The 21,230-nt window shown below is 39.8% G+C and overlaps 1 protein-coding gene across 1 annotated transcript in view; it reads right to left on the minus strand.

Moving 5' to 3' along the window:
- The window catches only part of cntn5 (contactin 5), a 221,663-nt gene that overhangs the window by 143,535 nt on the left and 56,898 nt on the right, over positions 1–21,230 (minus strand). The window contains exons 3-4 of the mRNA XM_063005082.1: positions 11,373–11,496; positions 9,658–9,833 (exon numbers count right to left, since the gene is read on the minus strand). Of these exons, the coding sequence (XP_062861152.1) occupies positions 9,658–9,833; positions 11,373–11,496 (300 nt within the window). The remainder of the gene's footprint in view (positions 1–9,657; positions 9,834–11,372; positions 11,497–21,230) is intronic.

Genomic DNA, 21,230 nt, shown 5'->3' on the forward strand with positions numbered 1-21,230 from the left:
CTTGTGAAAGCCTACTTGAAACATTGGACACAAGTTAAACAATTTAAAAGCAATGCTGCCAAATACTTCTGAGAACTGTTGAGTCATATTATGTGGTCATAGCTAATATCCAGAGTAACCGCCATGTGCAGCACGGACAGCAGCTAGACGGGCTGGAAGTGACTCAATAAGGTCCCATTTACGTATGTACGTGCTGGAAAATCCCATCCATCCAGGGAAGACAATTTTATCCATGGTACTGTTAGCAGCAACGATGGATATATGTGCAGGCAGCCTATCTCACACCTTATATACCCACCAAGCCAGCTCACGAAACATGACTGTCTTTACGAGCAAGTAGGAAGTGGTCATAATAATGTGACGACTGTGTACAGCAGTGATCTCAACTGTCCCAAAAGAGGAAATGTGTACTATGATTAAATGTGTTAAACTAAGTTCGAATAAATGTGGCTAAAGTGTATGTATACGCATGACTTCAACTGTACTTGCTGCAATCACACATCACCAATTAATTTCTCGGTGCTCTCCAGACTTCACCATTATATGTATAACAATACCAATGCAATATTAACCATTTGTAACAGGTCTACGTGCTGTATAGGGCAGCAGGGAGCACAGAATCAAATGCCTTTGTACCTCATTAAGAATTTATGCGCTTCAGACAGGAGATGCTTTAAATGCCGGATTTAAAAAACAGTTCACTTCTGGTGCATTGTGTTCTGTATTCTCCTGTGCAATCTGAAGGACTGGTATGCTGGTCTGCCCTAGGCTCAGCTTTATTTTCTGACAGTTCCTATGCTGCCATTCTTTTGAATTCCTGAACACTCTGTTTGACAGTGGAGTGGGCTGCAGGATATTCATGTTGGGTGCAGGTAATGTCAGATGTAGCAGTTGGCTTTCATTCTTTGTTTAGCTGACGCTGGTGTGATGAACTTTCCTGCTTTTGGTCTTGTTTTCTTAGCGGTGTTTGGAGATCAGGCACCTGAAAGTTTAAAATGTCGATGTCTGAATCGCCAAAACTTTGCATGCAACTCAGACTTCTTGTACATTTTGAAGTGTACTTGTTTGTCTGTCATCACTATAAGACTTCTTCATGTTTACATCATCTGCCCTGTGCACTGTTGATGCTTATATTGTTGATGGACACGAGTTGAGTGCTTGTACTGGTAGAGACTCGGCTTTCCTTCTTTTACTTTAATTTATACTTTCCATCTTTTCTAAGTGGTTGTGTGTTTCACTGGGGGTTATTACAAATACCTTGCCGAGTTGAGCACACGGCTCTCTGCCTTTTCTGAAATTTGCTGACAGAAGCTTAGGCTTATGTCCCTGCGGGGTGAACATCCTTTTTTTTTTTCCTTTTCTGGGTGAGCATGTTGAGTGTGATATCCCCTGCTTCACTTGTGTGCTTGTCAATCTGTTTTAACAGATTTTTTTCTTGGTTGCACTGCTTAGAAATATGAACTGATTGAAGTAAAAGAATATACAAATCTCATATATGGCCAAAAAGTATGAAGACCTTTTAATTATTTTAATTATTGAGGTCCATGAGAACAAAAATGCGTGGGCTTGGTGTATAGGAAGTCCACTGAGCTGCACATAGCCCTTATCTTAGCCACACTAAACACCTTTAAGATGCAAAGGTATGCTCATTGTGAGCCAGACCAGATCTCTTGTGGAAAGCCTCACCTGACACTCACTTCGACATGTGCGCAGAAAACCAGTCCCTTCTGTTTCTCCCATAGTTCAGTGGATTTGTACGTGAGGCTTTGCGTATGGAGAGCCACGCCACAATCTCTGCACTGCTCCACTTTCTGCACAGGTTCCCTGGACAACCAAGGTCCTTAAACAGCGTTGATAACCCAACTTCTTAGTCTGGTCTTCTCACCCAGAGGAAGTCAATTTTGTCTGCTGCAGGTACTAGCCAAGTGTGCCTGCTAGAGTGCCTGTAGTTATATATATATGTAAAAGCCCTTGAATGCAAGTGCAGAATTTTTAACCAAGGCAGAACAATATTGTGGCTAAAAAGTCAACAACAAAAAGGGAATAAGACAAAATGAAATGTGGTGGCCAAAATTACAGAAACAGCCTGCGATAGAAGAAGTAGATAAACAAGGGATAGCAAAGACCTGAGAACTGGTAGTCACAATATGACAGCCTGCTCTGGCCATCTGTAACAACTCAGTTCTCGGAACAAGATAAAAGATAGAGAACCCTCTAAACAAACCCTCTATAAAGATAAAGGTATGCTCACATCCCACATCAGTGAATCACTGTACCAGAGTAAGCTCTTTTATAGTGCTTTTTCACCATAAGAGATTCTTGAACTGGTTCCATTTGGGCTTCTTTGAACCTTGATGTTTTTAGAGAGCCGGCCCGCGTTTCCACCAGTTTTTGGGAGCCAAGCATGCATCATCAAAACGTGGGCGTTGCGCAACAAAAGTAAAGAGCAGCAACAAGGTGGCGGAGCATGTAGATTACTTGCGAGCATTTGTGCTGTTGTTACAGATGTTAATTTTTATAGATCAACTATTGGCTATAAGAAGACGTAGAAGGCGACTTAATTCCTCATGTTTGTCGCCATTGTTGCTTTCTCTAGTGCATTCACATGAGAAGCCTTTTAAACTTTGCTCACCACGAGCCTCTGCACAAACAGCCTTCTAGCTCAGCGCTTAACTTGAGCTGTGCGGTAAAACATCACCAAAGTGTTCCATGCTTTGAACATCCATTTGTGTGAAACAACCACGAAATCCACTCCAAAAGCTTCCACATACTTCTATGTTTAGCTGTATTTACTTCACTGTGTGGTGGTTATACTTTTAAACTTGTGTTATGTAGCTCGGGGTGCTGAGAATCAGCTTCTCGGGAGAGTCGAAAAAGCTTAGCTTAAAAAATACTGCTTAATGTGGCTTAATGTACTAAAAGAATGACATAGGAACACTAAACTTCTCTCAGTTATCACTGGTTATAAGTGCTCTGTACTGATGAAAATCCTCTGCCATTTTAGTACAATAAGCCACGTTAAGCTTTATTTTTTAGGTGAATCGTTGTTTGTACTGTCTGGGTCAAACAGTTCGTCTCATTGGAGGCCCTTTGAAAATGTCATTCTGCAAAATTCAATCAGGTGAACTTTAAAAGATGGAAGTGCAGCGTCAGGCTAAACAGGGAAACAATGGCACAGCAGCGAAAGCACCCAAATCTCTACAACTTGACACACCCACAGATGATGACACAGTTCATGCTACAAACCCTGGTATTCTTTGGTGCCAGCTGCGAACAGAAGAACCTCTTGCATTTAGAACCTCTTTTTTTGGTTCAACATCAAGTGTGTGAACTGGAATGGAGCCTGTTTCACGTCGGTGGAAAATAGGTTTATGGGACCATTGGGTTCCTTCATAACAACCAGACGTTTTTGCACAGACACCCAATTTGGCAAAACAGACAACTCTAGGAAAGTTAAAGTCTGTGCTAAGCTTCTTCTATTTCAAAATTATTGAGGCCACTAAGGTCCTGGAAACACTCAAACCCTTAGATATGTTTTATATCCTTGCACTAATCTCTGCCCTGCCTCAATTTATTGCTGAGATCCAAAGACAATTCCACAGACTTCATGACTTTTTTTTGCCCTGAAAATGCAGTGGAAATTGTAAGCTTTTATAGCCCCAGGTGTGTGCCTTGTCAAAACTATGTCCAATAAATTTAAATTGCAACAGACGGTCTCTAATTGGGTTGCATATCTCAAGCATAATAAAAGCAAACAGGATGAGCCTGAACACAATTTGAAGTGATACAGCAAAGGGTCTGAATATATACAGTGTATCACAAAAGTGAGTACACCCCTCACATTTCTGCAAATATTTTATTATATCTTTTCATGGGACAACACTATAGAAATAAAACTTGGATATAACTTAGGGTAGTCAGTGTACAACTTGTATAGCAGTGTAGATTTACTGTCTTCTGAAAATAACTCAACACACAGCCATTAATGTCTAAATAGCTGGCAACATAAGTGAGTACACCCCACAGTGAACATGTCCAAATTGTGGCCAAAGTGTCGATATTTTGTGTGACCACCATTATTATCCAGCACTGCCTTAACCCTCCTGGGCATGGAATTCACCAGAGCTGCACAGGTTGCTACTGGAATCCTCTTCCACTCCTCCATGATGACATCACGGAGCTGGTGGATGTTAGACACCTTGAACTCCTCCACCTTCCACTTGAGGATGCGCCACAGGTGCTCAATTGGGTTTAGTCCATCACCTTTACCTTCAGCTTCCTTAGCAAGGCAGTTGTCATCTTGGAGGTTGTGTTTGGGGTTGTTATCCTGTTGGAAAACTGCCATGAGGCCCAGTTTTCGAAGGGAGAGGATCATGCTCTGTTTCAGAATGTCACAGTACATGTTGGAATTCATGTTTCCCTCAATGAACTGCAGCTCCCCAGTGCCAGCAACACTCATGCAGCCCAAGACCATAATGCTACCACCACCATGCTTGACTGTAGGCAAGATACAGTTGTCTTGGTACTTCTCACCAAGGCGCCGCCACACATGCTGGACACCATCTGAGCCAAACAAGTTTATCTTGGTCTCGTCAGACCACAGGGCATTCCAGTAATCCATGTTCTTGGACTGCTTGTCTTCAGCAAACTGTTTGCGGGCTTTCTTGTGCGTCAGCTTCCTTCTGGGATGACGACCATGCAGACCGAGTTGATGCAGTGTGCGGCGTATGGTCTGAGCACTGACAGGCTGACCTCCCACGTCTTCAACCTCTGCAGCAATGCTGGCAGCACTCATGTGTCTATCAACCTCTGGATATGACGCCGAACACGTGGACTCAACTTCTTTGGTCGACCCTGGTGAAGCCTGTTCCGAGTGGAACCTGTCCTGGAAAACCGCTGTATGACCTTGGCCACCATGCTGTAGCTCAGTTTCAGGGTGTTAGCAATCTTCTTATAGCCCAGGCCATCTTTGTGGAGAGCAACAATTCTATTTCTCACATCCTCAGAGAGTTCTTTGCCATGAGGTGCCATGTTGAATATCCAGTGGCCAGTATGAGAGAATTGTACCCAAAACACCAAATTTAACAGCCCTGCTCCCCATTTACACCTGGGACCTTGACACATGACACCAGGGAGGGACAACGACACATTTGGGCACAATTTGGACATGTTCACTGTGGGGTGTACTCACTTATGTTGCCAGCTATTTAGACATTAATGGCTGTGTGTTGAGTTATTTTCAGAAGACAGTAAATCTACACTGCTAAACAAGCTGTACACTGACTACTCTAAGTTATATCCAAGTTTCATGTCTATAGTGTTGTCCCATGAAAAGATATAATGAAATATTTGCAGAAATGTGAGGGGTGTACTCACTTTTGTGATACACTGTATATATATATATATACAGTATATATATATAAATATATATATATATATATAGACTATAGACATGAAACTTGGATATAACTTAGAGTAGTCAGTGTACAGCTTGTATAGCAGTGTAGATTTACTGTCTTCTGAAAATAACTCAACACACAGCCATTAATGTCTAAATAGCTGGCAACATAAGTGAGTACACCCCACAGTGAACATGTCCAAATTGTGCCCAAATGTGTCGTTGTCCCTCCCTGGTGTCATGTGTCAAGGTCCCAGGTGTAAATGGGGAGCAGGGCTGTTAAATTTGGGGTTTTGGGTACAATTCTCTCATACTGGCCACTGGATATTCAACATGGCACCTCATGGCAAAGAACTCTCTGAGGATGTGAGAAATAGAATTGTTGCTCTCCACAAAGATGGCCTGGGCTATAAGAAGATTGCTAACACCCTGAAACTGAGCTACAGCATGGTGGCCAAGGTCATACAGCGGTTTTCCAGGACAGGTTCCACTCGGAACAGGCTTCGCCAGGGTCGACCAAAGAAGTTGAGTCCACGTGTTCGGCGTCATATCCAGAGGTTGGCTTTAAAAAATAGACACGAGTGCTGCCAGCATTGCTGCAGAGGTTGAAGACGTGGGAGGTCAGCCTGTCAGTGCTCAGACCATACGCCGCACACTGCATCAACTCGGTCTGCATGGTCGTCATCCCAGAAGGAAGCTGACGCACAAGAAAGCCCGCAAACAGTTTGCTGAAGACAAGCAGTCCAAGAACATGGATTACTGGAATGCTCTGTGGTCTGACGAGACCAAGATAAACTTGTTTGGCTCAGATGGTGTCCAGCATGTGTGGCGGCGCCCTGGTGAGAAGTACCAAGACAACTGTATCTTGCCTACAGTCAAGCATGGTGGTGGTAGCATCATGGTCTTGGGCTGCATGAGTGTTGCTGGCACTGGGGAGCTGCAGTTCATTGAGGGAAACATGAATTCCAACATGTACTGTGACATTCTGAAACAGAGCATGATCCCCTCCCTTCGAAAACTGGGCCTCATGGCAGTTTTCCAACAGGATAACGACCCCAAACACAACCTCCAAGATGACAACTGCCTTGCTGAGGAAGCTGAAGGTAAAGGTGATGGACTAAACCCAATTGAGCACCTGTGGCGCATCCTCAAGTGGAAGGTGGAGGAGTTCAAGGTGTCTAACATCCACCAGCTCCGTGATGTCATCATGGAGGAGTGGAAGAGGATTCCAGTAGCAACCTGTGCAGCTCTGGTGAATTCCATGCCCAGGAGGGTTAAGGCAGTGCTGGATAATAATGGTGGTCACACAAAATATTGACACTTTGGGCACAATTTGGACATGTTCGCTGTGGGGTCACTTATGTTGCCAGCTATTTAGACATTAATGGCTGTGTGTTGAGTTATTTTCAGAAGACAGTAAATCTACACTGCTATACAAGTTGTACACTGACTACTCTAAGTTATATCCAAGTTTTAGTTCTATAGTGTTGTCCCATGAAAAGATATAATAAAATATTTGCAGAAATGTGAGGGGTGTACTCACTTTTGTGATACACTGTATATATATATATATATATATATATATATATATATATATTTTTTTTTTTTGTTCTTAACTAATTACACTATTTATATCAGTAAAGATTTTCAACTTGTATATATATATATACTGTATATACAAGTTGAAAATCTTTACTGATATAAATAGTGTAATTAGTTAAGAACAAAATGACATAACAGTCAGTGGAAACCAAAATCATCAACCCATGGAGGTCTGGACTCAAATTCATACTGAAAATCAATGTAAAACATTGAAATCATAGGCTCATCCGATTTTAGTGAATTTCACCACTGCACCAGCAATGGTTCTGAGGATTTCATCTCGGTACCTAACAGCATTCAGGGTACCGTTGGCTATCACATGGAGGTTTGTGTGACCCTCCAAGGATATGCCTCCCCAGATCATCACTGACTCACCACCAAACCGGTCATGTTGGATGATGTTGCAGGCAGCATAACGTTCACCACGGCATCTCCAGACTCACTCACGTCTGTCACATGTGCTCAGTGTGAACCTGCTCTCATCTGTTAAGAGAACGGGGTGCCAATGGTGGACCTGCCGATTCTGGTGTTCTCTGGAGTATGCCAATCGAGCTGCACGGTGTTGGGCTGTGAGTACAGGTCCCACTAGAGTATGTTGGGTTATCATGCCACCCTCATGGAGTCTGTTTCTGACAGTTTGTTCAGAAACATGTACTGGAGGTCACTTTTTAGGGCTCTGGCAGTGCTCCTCCTGTTCCTCCTCACACAAAGGAGCAGATACCGGTCCTGCTGCTGGGTTAATGCCCTTCTACGGCCCTGTTCTGCTCTCCTCGTGTATGACCTCTGTCCTGGCATCTCCTTCATGCTCTTGAGACTGTGCTGGGAGACACAGCAAACCTTCTTGTGACAGCACGTAGGGATGTGCCATCCTGGAGGAGCTGGACTACCTGTGCAACCTGAAAGGGCTGCAGGTTCCTCATGCTACCAGTAGTGACAAGGACACTAGCAAAACGCAAAACTAGAAAAGAATCAGTCAGGAAGGATAAGGAAAGAGTATTTGTCTATGGCCACCACCTGCAAAACCATTCCCTTTTTGGGGGTTGTCTTGCTGTTGCCTCTCCGGTACACCTGTTGTCACTTTCATCTGCACCAATCGCTTATGGTTTCTAACTGGGCAGATTGATATCCCTGAAGTTTAACTAACTTGTGTTATACTGTGATGATTAAGTGTTCACTTAATTTTTAGCAGTGTATATCAATATTTACAATAGAATACAGGTTAAAAACGTTTGCTGTCTGTTTGCATTTTTCATTCTGTCCCAGATTTTTTGGATTTCTACAACTGAACCTGGTTGTCAGTAAACTATTTTTTACACAAAAAGCACCATGTTCTTTGAAAAAGTGCTCTACAAGCAGTAAAAGTAGTGGCACACACACCCTCACTTCAGATGTGCCAATAAGGATTTTAGAGCTGTTGCTCCTGGGGAAACAGTGAAGAAAACCTCTGGTGCTGTGCTATACACCTCCCAGGCTTATGCTGATATTTAGAAGCAAAGCCAAAGGATTTCAGAGAGAAGCTCAGCAGTAAGCCAGAGCTCTGAGGGCACTGTATCAGCTAATAGGGACAAATTCCAGGCATGTTTTTAAAAAAGCATCCAAGAAGTCGAACTGGGGCTGCAAGCCACCTTAGTTCACCTTCCTATGGAGCTGACCTAGTGTGGTTTAATTTAAGCACATCAAAAAGCACATGCCTTGAGCAAAGTATGCATAGATTTATAAATAGGTCTGTTTATATCTGCTTGTTCTATCTGTCTGTTTTTATCTGTCTGTTCTATTTATCTGTCTGCTATATCCATCCATCCATCCACCTGGTTTTGAAGGATTAATGAATGCAGAATTAATTTAAGGAAACAAATCAGTTACTTTTATTACATTTCAGACAATGAACTTTATGTTTTGTTTCGTCAACTTCATTTAGTTAGTAAGTATACAACCATTTCCTGCTACACATAAAAAAAAAAACAGGAACAGGGTCAATTTAGGGCTAGTAATGATAGAATTAATGAATAACTTAATGAGTGATGTGATTTTAAACAGGTAAATTTAATCATGACAAAAGCAGTATCCCTGAAAGAGTCTTTGTGAAGCAAAGATAGGCAAAGGATCTCCAGTTTGTTAACAAATGAATAAAAAAAAATATTTTAATGTTTAAAAGCAGTGTTCTTTAGAGAAAGATTGAAAGGAATTGCATATTTCTTCCTGTACAGTGCATAATATGGTTAAAAAATGAAAGGAATCTGGAGAATTTTAGTGTATGAAGGGCAAGGTGATATAGAATGCTGAAAATTGCAGAAAAGTGTTAATTGATGACGCCATTCCTTCTGGAAAGCACCTGATTGGGAATGGTTTTATTTTTCAGCATTATAATGAATCCAAGTACATGAAATTATATTTCAAGCTGATAAAACACGGGAAGTCATTGACTGGCCTCCACAAATGCCAATTATAACTTTATTGTACAAAAACAAAGCCTTATGGTAACCATTTCCAGAAACTGTGTCGAGTTTTTTGGGATTGGAGGCATCTGAGATGGACCATCACACACTGGAAATGTATTATATTGTGTTCAGACAAATCAGTAATCCAGTAAATCCAGATTTACTTGCTCTAGACAAAATACTTAATAAATGAACATAATGAGTTGCAAAGTTACTTACAGGCAAATTGCAGTAAGGCTTCCCGACTGAGGATAGCTCCGATACTGTTCTCGATTCTGCAGTGGTACTTCCCAAAATCAAGAGCCTCACTGGCATTGCATATTATCAAGTTTCCATCAATCAAGCTGTAGCGTGAATCTGCTTTTGTGTCAAGATTTGTTCCATTGATTAACCAACTGTAAATAGGGGAAGAAAATAGAGCAAAAGTAAAATATCTACTAAAAGAGATATCTTATGTTCTAAAAATTATAAATTATGTTTTAATGCATATGTTTGATGTATTATTATTATCATCACTTATCATTTATTAATATTATTATTTTAATTATTATTATTATTTTCATTTTTATTATTATTATTATTTATTTATTTTATTTATTTATTTTACGTCATTGATGCTAAATGCCTGGGTCCTGCTCAAAACTGAACAGCCTGATAGGAAATGGTGCATTATGCATTAGGAGGCTAGACAGGGATATTGATCTAAATTATGAGACATGATTAAATTGCATCACTGTCTGGCAGTTCAGTCAAATACTGTAGACAGAATCAATTAGCCTCAGCAGCCCTTTTTTCATGCTATTTAAGGTCTGTGATTCATCAATGGAGAATACAATAAAGCAAGCATTTGCTAAGTTAAAACACTCCCTTTTTGTACAGTCAAAACATGGTACAAATTACAGAATGATGGGTGCTGAACATATAAGGCAGAGCTGGGAAATTTAAACCCACAGTGAATTTAGCGAAAGATACTGCTACCCAACCATCTTGTAGTTACACATTGTAAATCATAGTTTTTAATGAAAATTTAAGAAGGTACAAGCCCTAAAGTGCTTTAAAAATAAAATAAAAACAAGAGAAATTCATTTCTAGTATTTTTTAAGCCATCTAAATAAATATTTTTGTATTCTGTAAATGTTATACTGTTCCACATAATCCTAGATAGGTTCAGGTTGGGTCCAGTGCCACCTGAACATAATAGGCACAGGGCAAAAATACACAATGAGCCAATCTGTTGCATGTAAAATAAAAACAGAATTATTATTATTATTATTTTGTATTACGATTTTAACGTCATGTTGTACACACTGTGGTTACATTCATGACAGGACAGGTAATCACTTGTTACACAAGATTTCTCAGTTCACAAGTTTAGTATCAAACACAGTCATAGACAATTTTGTATCTCCAATTCACCTCACTTGCATGTCTTTTGACTGTGGGAGGAAACCAGAGCTCCCGGAGGAAACCCACACAGACACGGGGAGAACATGCAAACTCCACACAGAAAGGACCTGGACCACTCTACCTGGAAAGCGAACCCAGGACCTTCTTGCTGTGAGGCAACAGTGCTACCCACTGAGCCACTGTGCTGCCCAAATGTTTACTTGCCCAAAAGTTGCCACTGTGCAGTTTACTTGTTCTGTTGTCATGACAATGCAAACCCTGTGCTTATTTGTTTATTTATTTATTTAATCTGCCAATTTAATGATGTCCAGTTTCTCAATGTAATTACTGTTCTTATGCTAATACATGCCTTCTTTGACACTTAACACACCAGCAATTGAAACCTTTAATATGATGGAAAAAACATTCTGTGCTTTCTTTATTTCTCAGACAGTACAGTAGCCATTGCTAATGAGCTAATGTAATTATATTTGATTCATTCATTACTCATTCAATGTTCCATGTTAATGAAATGATCATATCTGTACCTGTATGTGGGAGCAGGATTTCCTTTTGCTTCACAGCTCATTTTGACTTTCTTATCTTCTAAGTCTAGTGAAAAAATCAGGTCATCAGGCTCCTGAATGAAGACTGGTCCGAACTCATCACTTTCTGGAGACAGGGGAAAAGATAATAATAAGTATGATCAGATTTTGTTGGTCAACTTGTTAAAAGAAAGAAAAAAAAACATCTATACATATTAAAAACAAAGGCCAGCAATATACTGTCAGTTGACCATAAGCTTGTTGGACACCCCATTGTAAATACATGATGATTATTCTAGATAGGATTCTTCCACTCACGCTGTCTGCAGCTATAAGCACTGGTGATGGACAGAAACAACTTATATGGAAGGGAAACTGGGTGAAAAGGCTAAGATATACTAAAGCTCAGAAAGATTGGATGAAGATGAAGTGACAAATCCAAGTTTGAAATTTTTGGGTCCAATCGTCAAAAATGGGTGTGTTCGAAAACCTAATGAGCTCTCTACATAGACAGCATTTCACGACATCCTACACGCGCTCCCGAGAAGAAGGCTGTTCAAATTTTTAGGATGAGTGCTTATGGCCTTCAGTGAAATATGCATTTCTACCAGTGCTGTTGGCACTAATGTACAAATTGTTGGGATCATGAATGCTCAAAAGTTTTAATTGATTACGCCATTCCTTTTGAAAAGCAACTGATTGGGAATAGTTTTATTTTTCAGCATTATAATGAATCCAAGCACACTGCTAATATTTATTTACTCAGGTTTTTGATTAGTCTTTTCAAACTAGGGGTGTGTGGCTCCGGTCCTGGATGTCTTGGTTCTCTGCAGTCTGGTGCTCTCATGTTTGTCAGATTTACTGGCGCTGCATCTGGCTTCTCACCTCTAGGACCGGAGCTGCCCACCCCAAATATAGACAAAGGCGCATAGCTTGGGGGTTCATGACCTTGTTACCTGCTTGCGCTCCCTTTTAGTTATGCTGTAATAATTAGGGGTGCTGGAGTCTAAAGCTACTCTCTGTAAAACTGACATTTTACTCTTAACGATTTCACATTTTAACTACATCTTCTGTTGTTTTACCCCGAGGTGGTTCTGACAGAAACCTGTTTACTCTCTCGAGGTTAAAGACTGCAGTGCCAACAATGCTGCTCCTACTAGATGAAATGGGAACCTGGCATGTTTGCACCAAAAATGTCCAAAACTTACAATGGACTTTATCATAGACTGGACTGAACAATGAAGAACTCCAATCATTTTTGTGCTAGTTATGACTTTTAGTTTAATTTCATTTTGTGTTTGTATGATTTGTATAAATCCTTTTTAGTTAAAGTATCCTCCAAGCCACTCAAGGAGGATGGGGGTCTCTGCTCAGTCTGGTTCCTCTCTGGTCTTCCTTCCTGTAATTTTAAAGAAGTTTTTCCTTGGCACTGTTGCCCTCGGCTTGCTCAATAGGGGTTTTTGGTCTGTTGGTTCTGGATCCTGTAAAGTTGCTTTGAGACAATGTCCATTGTAAAAAGCGCTATATAAATAAATTTGACTTGACAGCTAAACTGATAGTCATGGACTGGCCACCACAAGTCCCGTCCTGAACATTAAAGAGGTTATATATGATCACTTAGACGAACAAAGAAATAAAAGACAACCCAAATCTAAAGAACTCTGGGACATGCTGAAAGAAGCCTGGTATAGTATACCAGATGATGACTTCAGAAAAAGAGTTCAGGATGTGCTTAGTGTCAGGGGAGGTCCCATTAAATACTTACTTCTGTCTGTAAAAAGTATTGTACATCTTTACATCTTACCTACATTGCATTAGATTTAGCTTACTAATTACTCTGTGATTGCAGATCGATTTTAGCAATTAATAGTTTTGTTGGCTAAGCAGAACTAAACAAATTAAAGCTTTAGGTGACAAGTTCCTACACTCTCCAATACAGTCAAGTGTGCACCTTAACCTGATTTATTGGTAACCTGGGTAAGTGTTCACACTCTATCACTCTATGCACCCATTACCTTGGTAGTGTTTTAACTTCTCAATTGCTTTCTCTGGGAATTAATTAAACTTCTGTATGTTTGTACAATCTACTTTAACACATTAACACATTTCTACTGACTTCTATCTGAGATAAGCTTGAAGCCCAGAGAATTTAGCAGTTTTACTGCACAGTATTGATGTATCGATTTCTCCTTGCATAATAGACTTCTAGACCTTTCCTAAAATACTTCTAAGCCCATGTATATATAACAGTAGCATGATGGTTTATCAGGCAATTCCGTCTGCAATGGATTAGCGGCTTGTCCAGGGTATTTTTGTCCAGTGTTTCCCAAAGAAACCCAACTGACCATGACTCTGACTAAAATAAAATGATTACAAGTATCTTCCTTACATACGTGTATTTCTTTCTGTTTCTGAGCATTTGTGGGTTGCTTAGTTTTGAAATGTGAATTTATGTATTTAATCAGTACCGAAAGTTACATTGAGAACATGGTAACCAGTCAGTATTGCTTAGTTTACCATTTGCAGGCATCACTATTAGCTTGTTCTAGAGAAAATCTGTAATAACGTAACTGGAATTTCAATGTATGCAAGTTTGCAGGTGCATTGATCCTGTTGTCACCATCACCTGCATTATACTACACTTTATTCAGTTTTATTACTGGAGGCTGACAGAGCTGTTAAGCTCTGCAGATGGATCATCCTCTCTCATATGCTTGCTGTTTTCCACCTGCTCTCTGCTGTTCTAGTATCTAAAAACATCATTAATTTATCTCAAGCACCTGAAACAAAGATCCAAAGAAGTACAAACACATATGGTAAATGTTAAGAAAAATTTATATGTATAAAAGAGTATGACTTTTTCACATTTTCATCAGAAATAAAGTTTCTATCTTTCTGTCCGTCCAATCTCCTAAATAAATACATATGTAGATCCATCCATCCATCCATCCATCCGATCTCCTAAATATATACAGTACATACTGTATGTAGATCCATCCATTCATCCATCCATCCATCCATCCCAATCTCCTTAATATATACATATGTAGATCCATCAATTCATCCATACGATCTCCTATCTATATACATATGTAGATCCATCAATTCATCCATACGATCTCCTATCTATATACATATGTAGATCCATCCATTCATCCATCCGATCTCCTATCTATATACATATGTAGATCCATCCATCCATCCCAATCTCCTTAATATATACATATGTAGATCCATCAATTCATCCATACAATCTCCTATCTATATACATATGTAGATCCATCCATTCATCCATCCGATCTCCTAAATATATACATACTTTATGTAGATCCATCCATTCATCCATCCATCCCAATCTCCTAAATATATACATATGTAGATCCATCCATCCATCCATCCGATCTCCTGAATATATACATATGTAGATCCATCAATTTATCCATCTGATCTCCTAAATATATACATACTGTATGTAGATCCATCCGTTCATCCATCCATCCATCCATCCGTTCATCCATCCATCCATCCCAATCTCCTAAATATATACAAATGTAGATCCATCCATTCATCCATCCAATCTCCTAAATATATACATACTGTATGTAGATCCATCCATTCATCCATCCATCCATCCATCCATCCATCCCAATCTCCTAAATTTATACATATGTAGATCCAGCAACTCATCCATCCAAATCTCCTAAATATATACATATGTAGATCCATCCATTCATCCATGAGTGGATCCATCCATCCATTCATCCATGAGTGGATCCATCAATCCATTCATCCATCCGATCTCCTAAATATATACATATGTAGATCCATCCATCCGATCTCCTAAATATATACATATGTAGATCCATCCATCCATGAGTGGATCCATCCATCCATTCATCCATTCATCCATGAGTGGATCCATCCATCCATTCATCCATCCGATCTCCTAAATATATACATATGTAGATCCATCCATTCATCCATCCAATCTCCTAAATATATACATATGTAGATCCATCAATTCATCCATCCATCCCAATCTCCTAAATATATACATATGTAGATCCATCCATTGATCCATGAGTGGATCCATCAATCCATTCATCCATCCATCCATGAGTGGATCCATCAATCCATTCATCCATCCGATCTCCTAAATATATACATATGCAGATCCATCCATTCATCCATCCATGAGTGGATCCATCCATCTATTCATCCATGAGTGGATCCATCCATCCATTCATCCATCCGATCTCCTAAATATATACATATGTAGATCCATCCATTCATCCATCCGATCTCCTAAATATAAACATATGTAGATCCATCCATTCATCCATCCATGAGTGGATCCATCCATCTATTCATCCATGAGTGGATCCATCCATCCATTCATCCATCCGATCTCCTAAATATATACATATGTAGATCCATCCATTCATCCATCCAATCTCCTAAATATATACATATGTAGATCCATCCATTCATCCATCCATGAGTGGATCCATCCATCCATCCATGAGTGGATCCATCCATCCATTCATCTATCTGATCTCCTAAATATATACATACAGTGGGAAAAATAAGTATTTGATCCCCTGCTGATTTTGTAAGTTTATCCCCTTACAAAGACTTGAACAGTCTATAATTTTTATGGAAGGTTTATTTTAACAGAGAGAGACAGAATATCAACAAAAAATCCAGAAAAAAAACATTAAATAAAAGTTATAAATTAATTTGTATTTAATTAAGGGAAATAAGTATTTGATCCCCTACCAACCAGCAAGAATTCTGACCCCCACAGACCGGTAATGTGCCCATGAGGCACACAAATTAGTCCTGTCCCTGTATAAAAGACTCCTGTCACAGAATCAGTTTCTTCCGTTCAAATCTCTCGACCACCATGGGCAAGACCAAAGAGCTATCAAAGGACGTCAGGGACAAGATTGTAGACCTGCACAAGGCTGGAATGGGCTACAAGACCATCAGCGAGAAGCTTGGTGAGAAAGAGACCACTGTTGGTGCGATCATTCGAAAATGGAAGAAATACAAGATCACAGTCAATCACCCTCACTCTGGAGCTCCATGCAAGATCTCACCTGGTGGGGTAAGAATGATTCTGAGAAAGGTGAGGTCAGCCCAGAATTACACGGGAGGAGCTTGTCAATGATCTCAAGGGAGCTGGGAGCTGGAAAATGCTGGATATGACCCCAAGAACACCATCCTCACTGGGAATTTCTCTGCCTCCAAACATGGCGAGTGGAGTTGATGCCAAAGAGCTCAATTTTGGTCTCATCTGACCATATCACATTCTCCCAAGCTTTCTCTGAATCATTCAAGTGTTCATTAGCAAACTTCAGACGGGCCTGTACATGAGCCTTCTTGAGCAGAGGGACTTTGTGGGCACTGCAGGATCACAATCCATTACGGCGAAGTGTGTTACTGGTTAATGGTTTTCTTGGTGACTGTGCTCCCAGCTCCCTTGAGATCATTGACAAGCTCCTCCCATGTAATTCTGGACAGATCTCACCTTTCTCAGAATCATTCTTACACCACCAGGTGAGATCTTGCATGGAGCTCCAGATTGAGGGTGATTGACTGTGATCTTGTATTTCTTCCATTTTCGAATGATCGCACCAACAGTGGTCTCTTTCTCACCAAGCTTCTTGCTGATGGTCTTGTAGCCCATTCCAGCCTTGTGCAGGTCTACAATCTTGTCCCTGACGTCCTTTGATAGCTCTTTGGTCTTGCCCATGGTGGTCGAGAGATTTGAACGGAAGAAACTGATTCTGTAACAGGAGTCTTTTATACAGGGACAGGACTAATTTGTGTGCCTCATGGGCACATAACCGGTCTGTGGGGGTCAGAATTCTTGCTGGTTGATAGGGGATCAAATACTTATTTCCCTTAATTAAATACAAATTAATTTATAACTTTTATTTAATGTTTTTTTTTTCTGGATTTTTTGTTGATATTCTGTCTCTCTCTGTTAAAATAAACCTTCCATAAAAATTATAGACTGTTCAAGTCTTTGTAAGGGGGTAAACTTACAGGAGATCAAATACTTATTTTCCCCACTGTATGTAGATCCATCCATTCATCCATCCGATCTCCTAAATATACACATATGTAGATCCATCCATTCATCCATCCATCCATCCATGAGTGGATCCATCCATATATCCGATCTCTAAAATATAAACATATGTAAATCCATCCATCCATCCAGATCACCAAAATATATACATATGTAGATCCATCCATCCACCCACCCAACCCAAGTTGTGGTGAGGAAAAAAAGGTAGCAATGCAGTAACACATTCCCGAGAGGATGCCAATCGTACTGCAAAGCCTTGGCCATTAAACCCCCCTCCCCCACCAGCCTTCCTTCCCGGACAGAGGCAATCGTGTCTGTATATAGATAGCACCATTGGGAACTTAAACCCTGGATCCCAGCAGTAGTGGGCTAGCGCAGTTTACTTTCAAGCCAATATTATTAATAATATAAATAATAATATTAATAATAAAAATATTAAAGATATTCTTAAAATAATATTTTAAAACTAAGCAGTTTTACTTTTATCTACTCATAATTTGACAGTAAACAGTTTAACAAATACAAATCTCAGCAAAGAAATCCTTCTTGCGTGCCTTTTTAATTTGTGTTGTTAAGGATTATATTAAAAAAAAAAGTATTTTTGTCTTCCTATGAATATTTTGCTGCCTCTGCTGTTGCTGGACAGAATGTTGGTGATTGGTGGTCCAGGTGTAAATGTACAAATGTGAGGGCCAAGCAATAGTAATTTAATGAGTAAAATTGACTAATATATCTTCCCTCTAATAGGTGTGCTTTATTATTGCGAACATGAGCACAGTGTAGTAAACCATTGTTTTGATTCCTGTTTCTTAACATTTGCATTACTTTAGTACAGGACATAGCAGTAGTTTTTTCAGTAGTTTTGGTCAGAGGGACACTGCAATCAAACAGTGTATAGTGCTAGTAAAAGTGTCCATGCTAACTCCGGTCCACTGTTGAAAGCACCTACAATGAGCATGCAGGCATCAAGACAACATCTGAGCAATGGAAGAAGGTCTGACCTGCTTTCTCCAAAATCACATTGACAGACGAGCAAATGATGGGCATGAACTACAGGAACTATAGGAACTTGCAACATAAAGAAGTAAAAGGACCTGCTGGTAATCTTCAGGTACCAGATACCACAGAGCCCACAATGTTTGCTGATATCTATTAAAAATAGTGGGGGTTCCATAATGATATGCACAGTAATGGTTGGTCCAATGGTTGCTTTGCGTCGTTGTATATCACCCAACAAATAAGGCAATTATGTGCACTCTATGGGGCAAACACACTTTTTTAAGCATGTTCACACATACCAAAATAATAACGTCCCTATACATTGTGCAAAAAAATTTAATGGTAAGATGATGACCAGGATGAAGTCAAGCCCAAATGTAAACATTATTAAACATCTTTAAAATTCAGTCATTGTAATTTTCAAGCACTGCAGCTCTTCCCTACATTACATACAACAGACAGGGTGGAAAACAAGGACATGCAAGGCCAGGTTTCTTGCTGTTTCCTGTCTCCTCTGCCCATCATTTGTTCCATGACTTTTTGAGTGTGACCCATGTCCAGTGAGGCTTTGCTTTACTGTCTCATATGTGACACGTCCCTTGACCTCAGTCAGAGCCGATCAGTTCTGCTCATCTGTTCCCACTCAACCTCGAACACCTGGTTTAATTCAGACAAGATGTCATTGCCAAGTACCTATTTACACTCAGATTAAATTTGGTATGTGTTTTGTATAATGAATGAATGAAAGAATGAATAAAATGAAGAAATGTGTAGGTGCTTCCAGACAAATGTTTACACTATTGTAAAAAAGAAATTACATAATTATATTAGTTTCTGTTGCTGGCTTGTTTGACACGTTTCCAATGCAGGTGTGCCTCTTCTGAGCAGTGTGGACTAGGCAAAAGTTAACCCAAGCATTGCTTTTGTCATTGTTATCGCACATGTCCAGTGTTTATGCCTCACCCATGACCATACTGTTTTTATACAAATCTTTAGGTTGCTCTGGGTCCACTTGTTTCTACTGTTAAGCCTCATCCTAATTTTTTTTTTTTCATTTTTACCCCAAGTTTCCTCCTAATCTAGTCATACCCAATTACCCAACTGCATTACTCTTCCCCTCTACTGATGGTGACCTTCATGTCTGACTGAGGAGAGCCATGACTAACATACGCCGACACGTGTGCAGTAGCCGACTGCATCTTTTTACCTGCATGAGGTGAGTTCATATGTGGAACAGCTTTGCACACAGAGAGTCACACCTTGACAGCTTTGCACACAGAGAGTCACACCTTGATCGCACTACCCCCTGTGTCCCATCCGGCACCCTACCTGTTGCTTTGAGACAATGACTATTGTAAAATTGTCTATTGCTAAATTTAATTAATCATTGTTCGTGTAGGCGCCCAGCCTGCCGGTAGCAGAGCTGAAATACTAACTCACAAGTTCACCTGAGCGTCTAGAAATTATTGGTCATTACTATTATTTATGAATTATTAGTCATGCTATTTCCATTTAACAAACATTGCCAACATTGATATGTATTGTTCTTTAGGGCAACAAAAAAGCTTATTTATGCTTTTGTATCATCACATCTCAATTATTATAATGAATTGTTCACTTGCCAAGTTTTGTCTTCTATTCAATTGTTACTCAAGTGCCCGCACAGAGCTCTGACTTTAACCATACTGAATAAACACTTTTGACTGATTGCAAGCCAATAGACAAACCCTCCTGACCCATTTTAACCTCTCTACATGGGTACATATTTTCAAAAACACACTACAAAATCATAACATAAAGCATAACATTATGACCACCTTCCTAATATTGTGTTGGTCCCCCTTTTGCTGCCAAAACAGCCCTGACCCGTCGAGGCATGGACTCCACTAGACCCCTGAAGGTGTGCTGTGGTATCTGGCACCAAGATGTTAGCAGCGGATCCTTTAACTCCTCTAAGTTGCGAGGTGGAGCCTCCATGGATCTGACTTGTTTTTCCAGCACATCCCACAGATGCTCGATTGGATTGAGATCTGGGGAATTTGGAAGCTAAGTCAACACTAACAGGTGCCGTGATGAAGAGATAATCAGTGTTATTTACTTCATCTGTCAGTGCTCATAACATTATTCCTGGTCAGTGTATATCTGTACTAACTTGACAGATATCAGTTATTATTCATTGTAGGTTCGAGTCCCTATTCATTTAAAAGACTTTTCAGTGAAGTTATTCCAAACCAGAAAAGCTGAACTATTTGTAAAACAAACCTTGCTGTATCTATGGGGGCATCTTAATGCTGAAAATAGTAAAAGCTTCCCTAACCTGTTGCTTACGAAAAGATGAATTACTCCTTAACTAGTCATTAGCAGTTGTGTTCTAACTGTCCAATAATAACCACGACTGCAGATGCTTGGCATCGCAAATGTTGGTTTTAGGTCTGTGTGGGGCTGCCTGATAATCCAAATGACATGAAATAGTGTTGATGTGCTTACCTAGATCCTAATCTGTAAATTGCAAGCAGATAGGGATTTAAGTGTTTTGGAATCACATGCTAAATAATTTTGCAAGTTTATTCTAAAAACTATAGCCTGACATACCTAACAGACGTGGAAAATTGGATGTTGCTCATGAATATTGAATATGCTCATGAATTAAGAAATAAAGTAATATTAATGAAAATGACTCACAATGTCTCCCACTGTCATAAAATTATAAAGTACTATTATATTATCTAGCTTTTGGACAACCAGATGGATTCAGATTCAAG

The sequence above is a fragment of the Trichomycterus rosablanca genome, chromosome 11, assembly GCF_030014385.1.
Source record: "Trichomycterus rosablanca isolate fTriRos1 chromosome 11, fTriRos1.hap1, whole genome shotgun sequence".
NCBI lineage: Eukaryota > Metazoa > Chordata > Actinopteri > Siluriformes > Trichomycteridae > Trichomycterus > Trichomycterus rosablanca.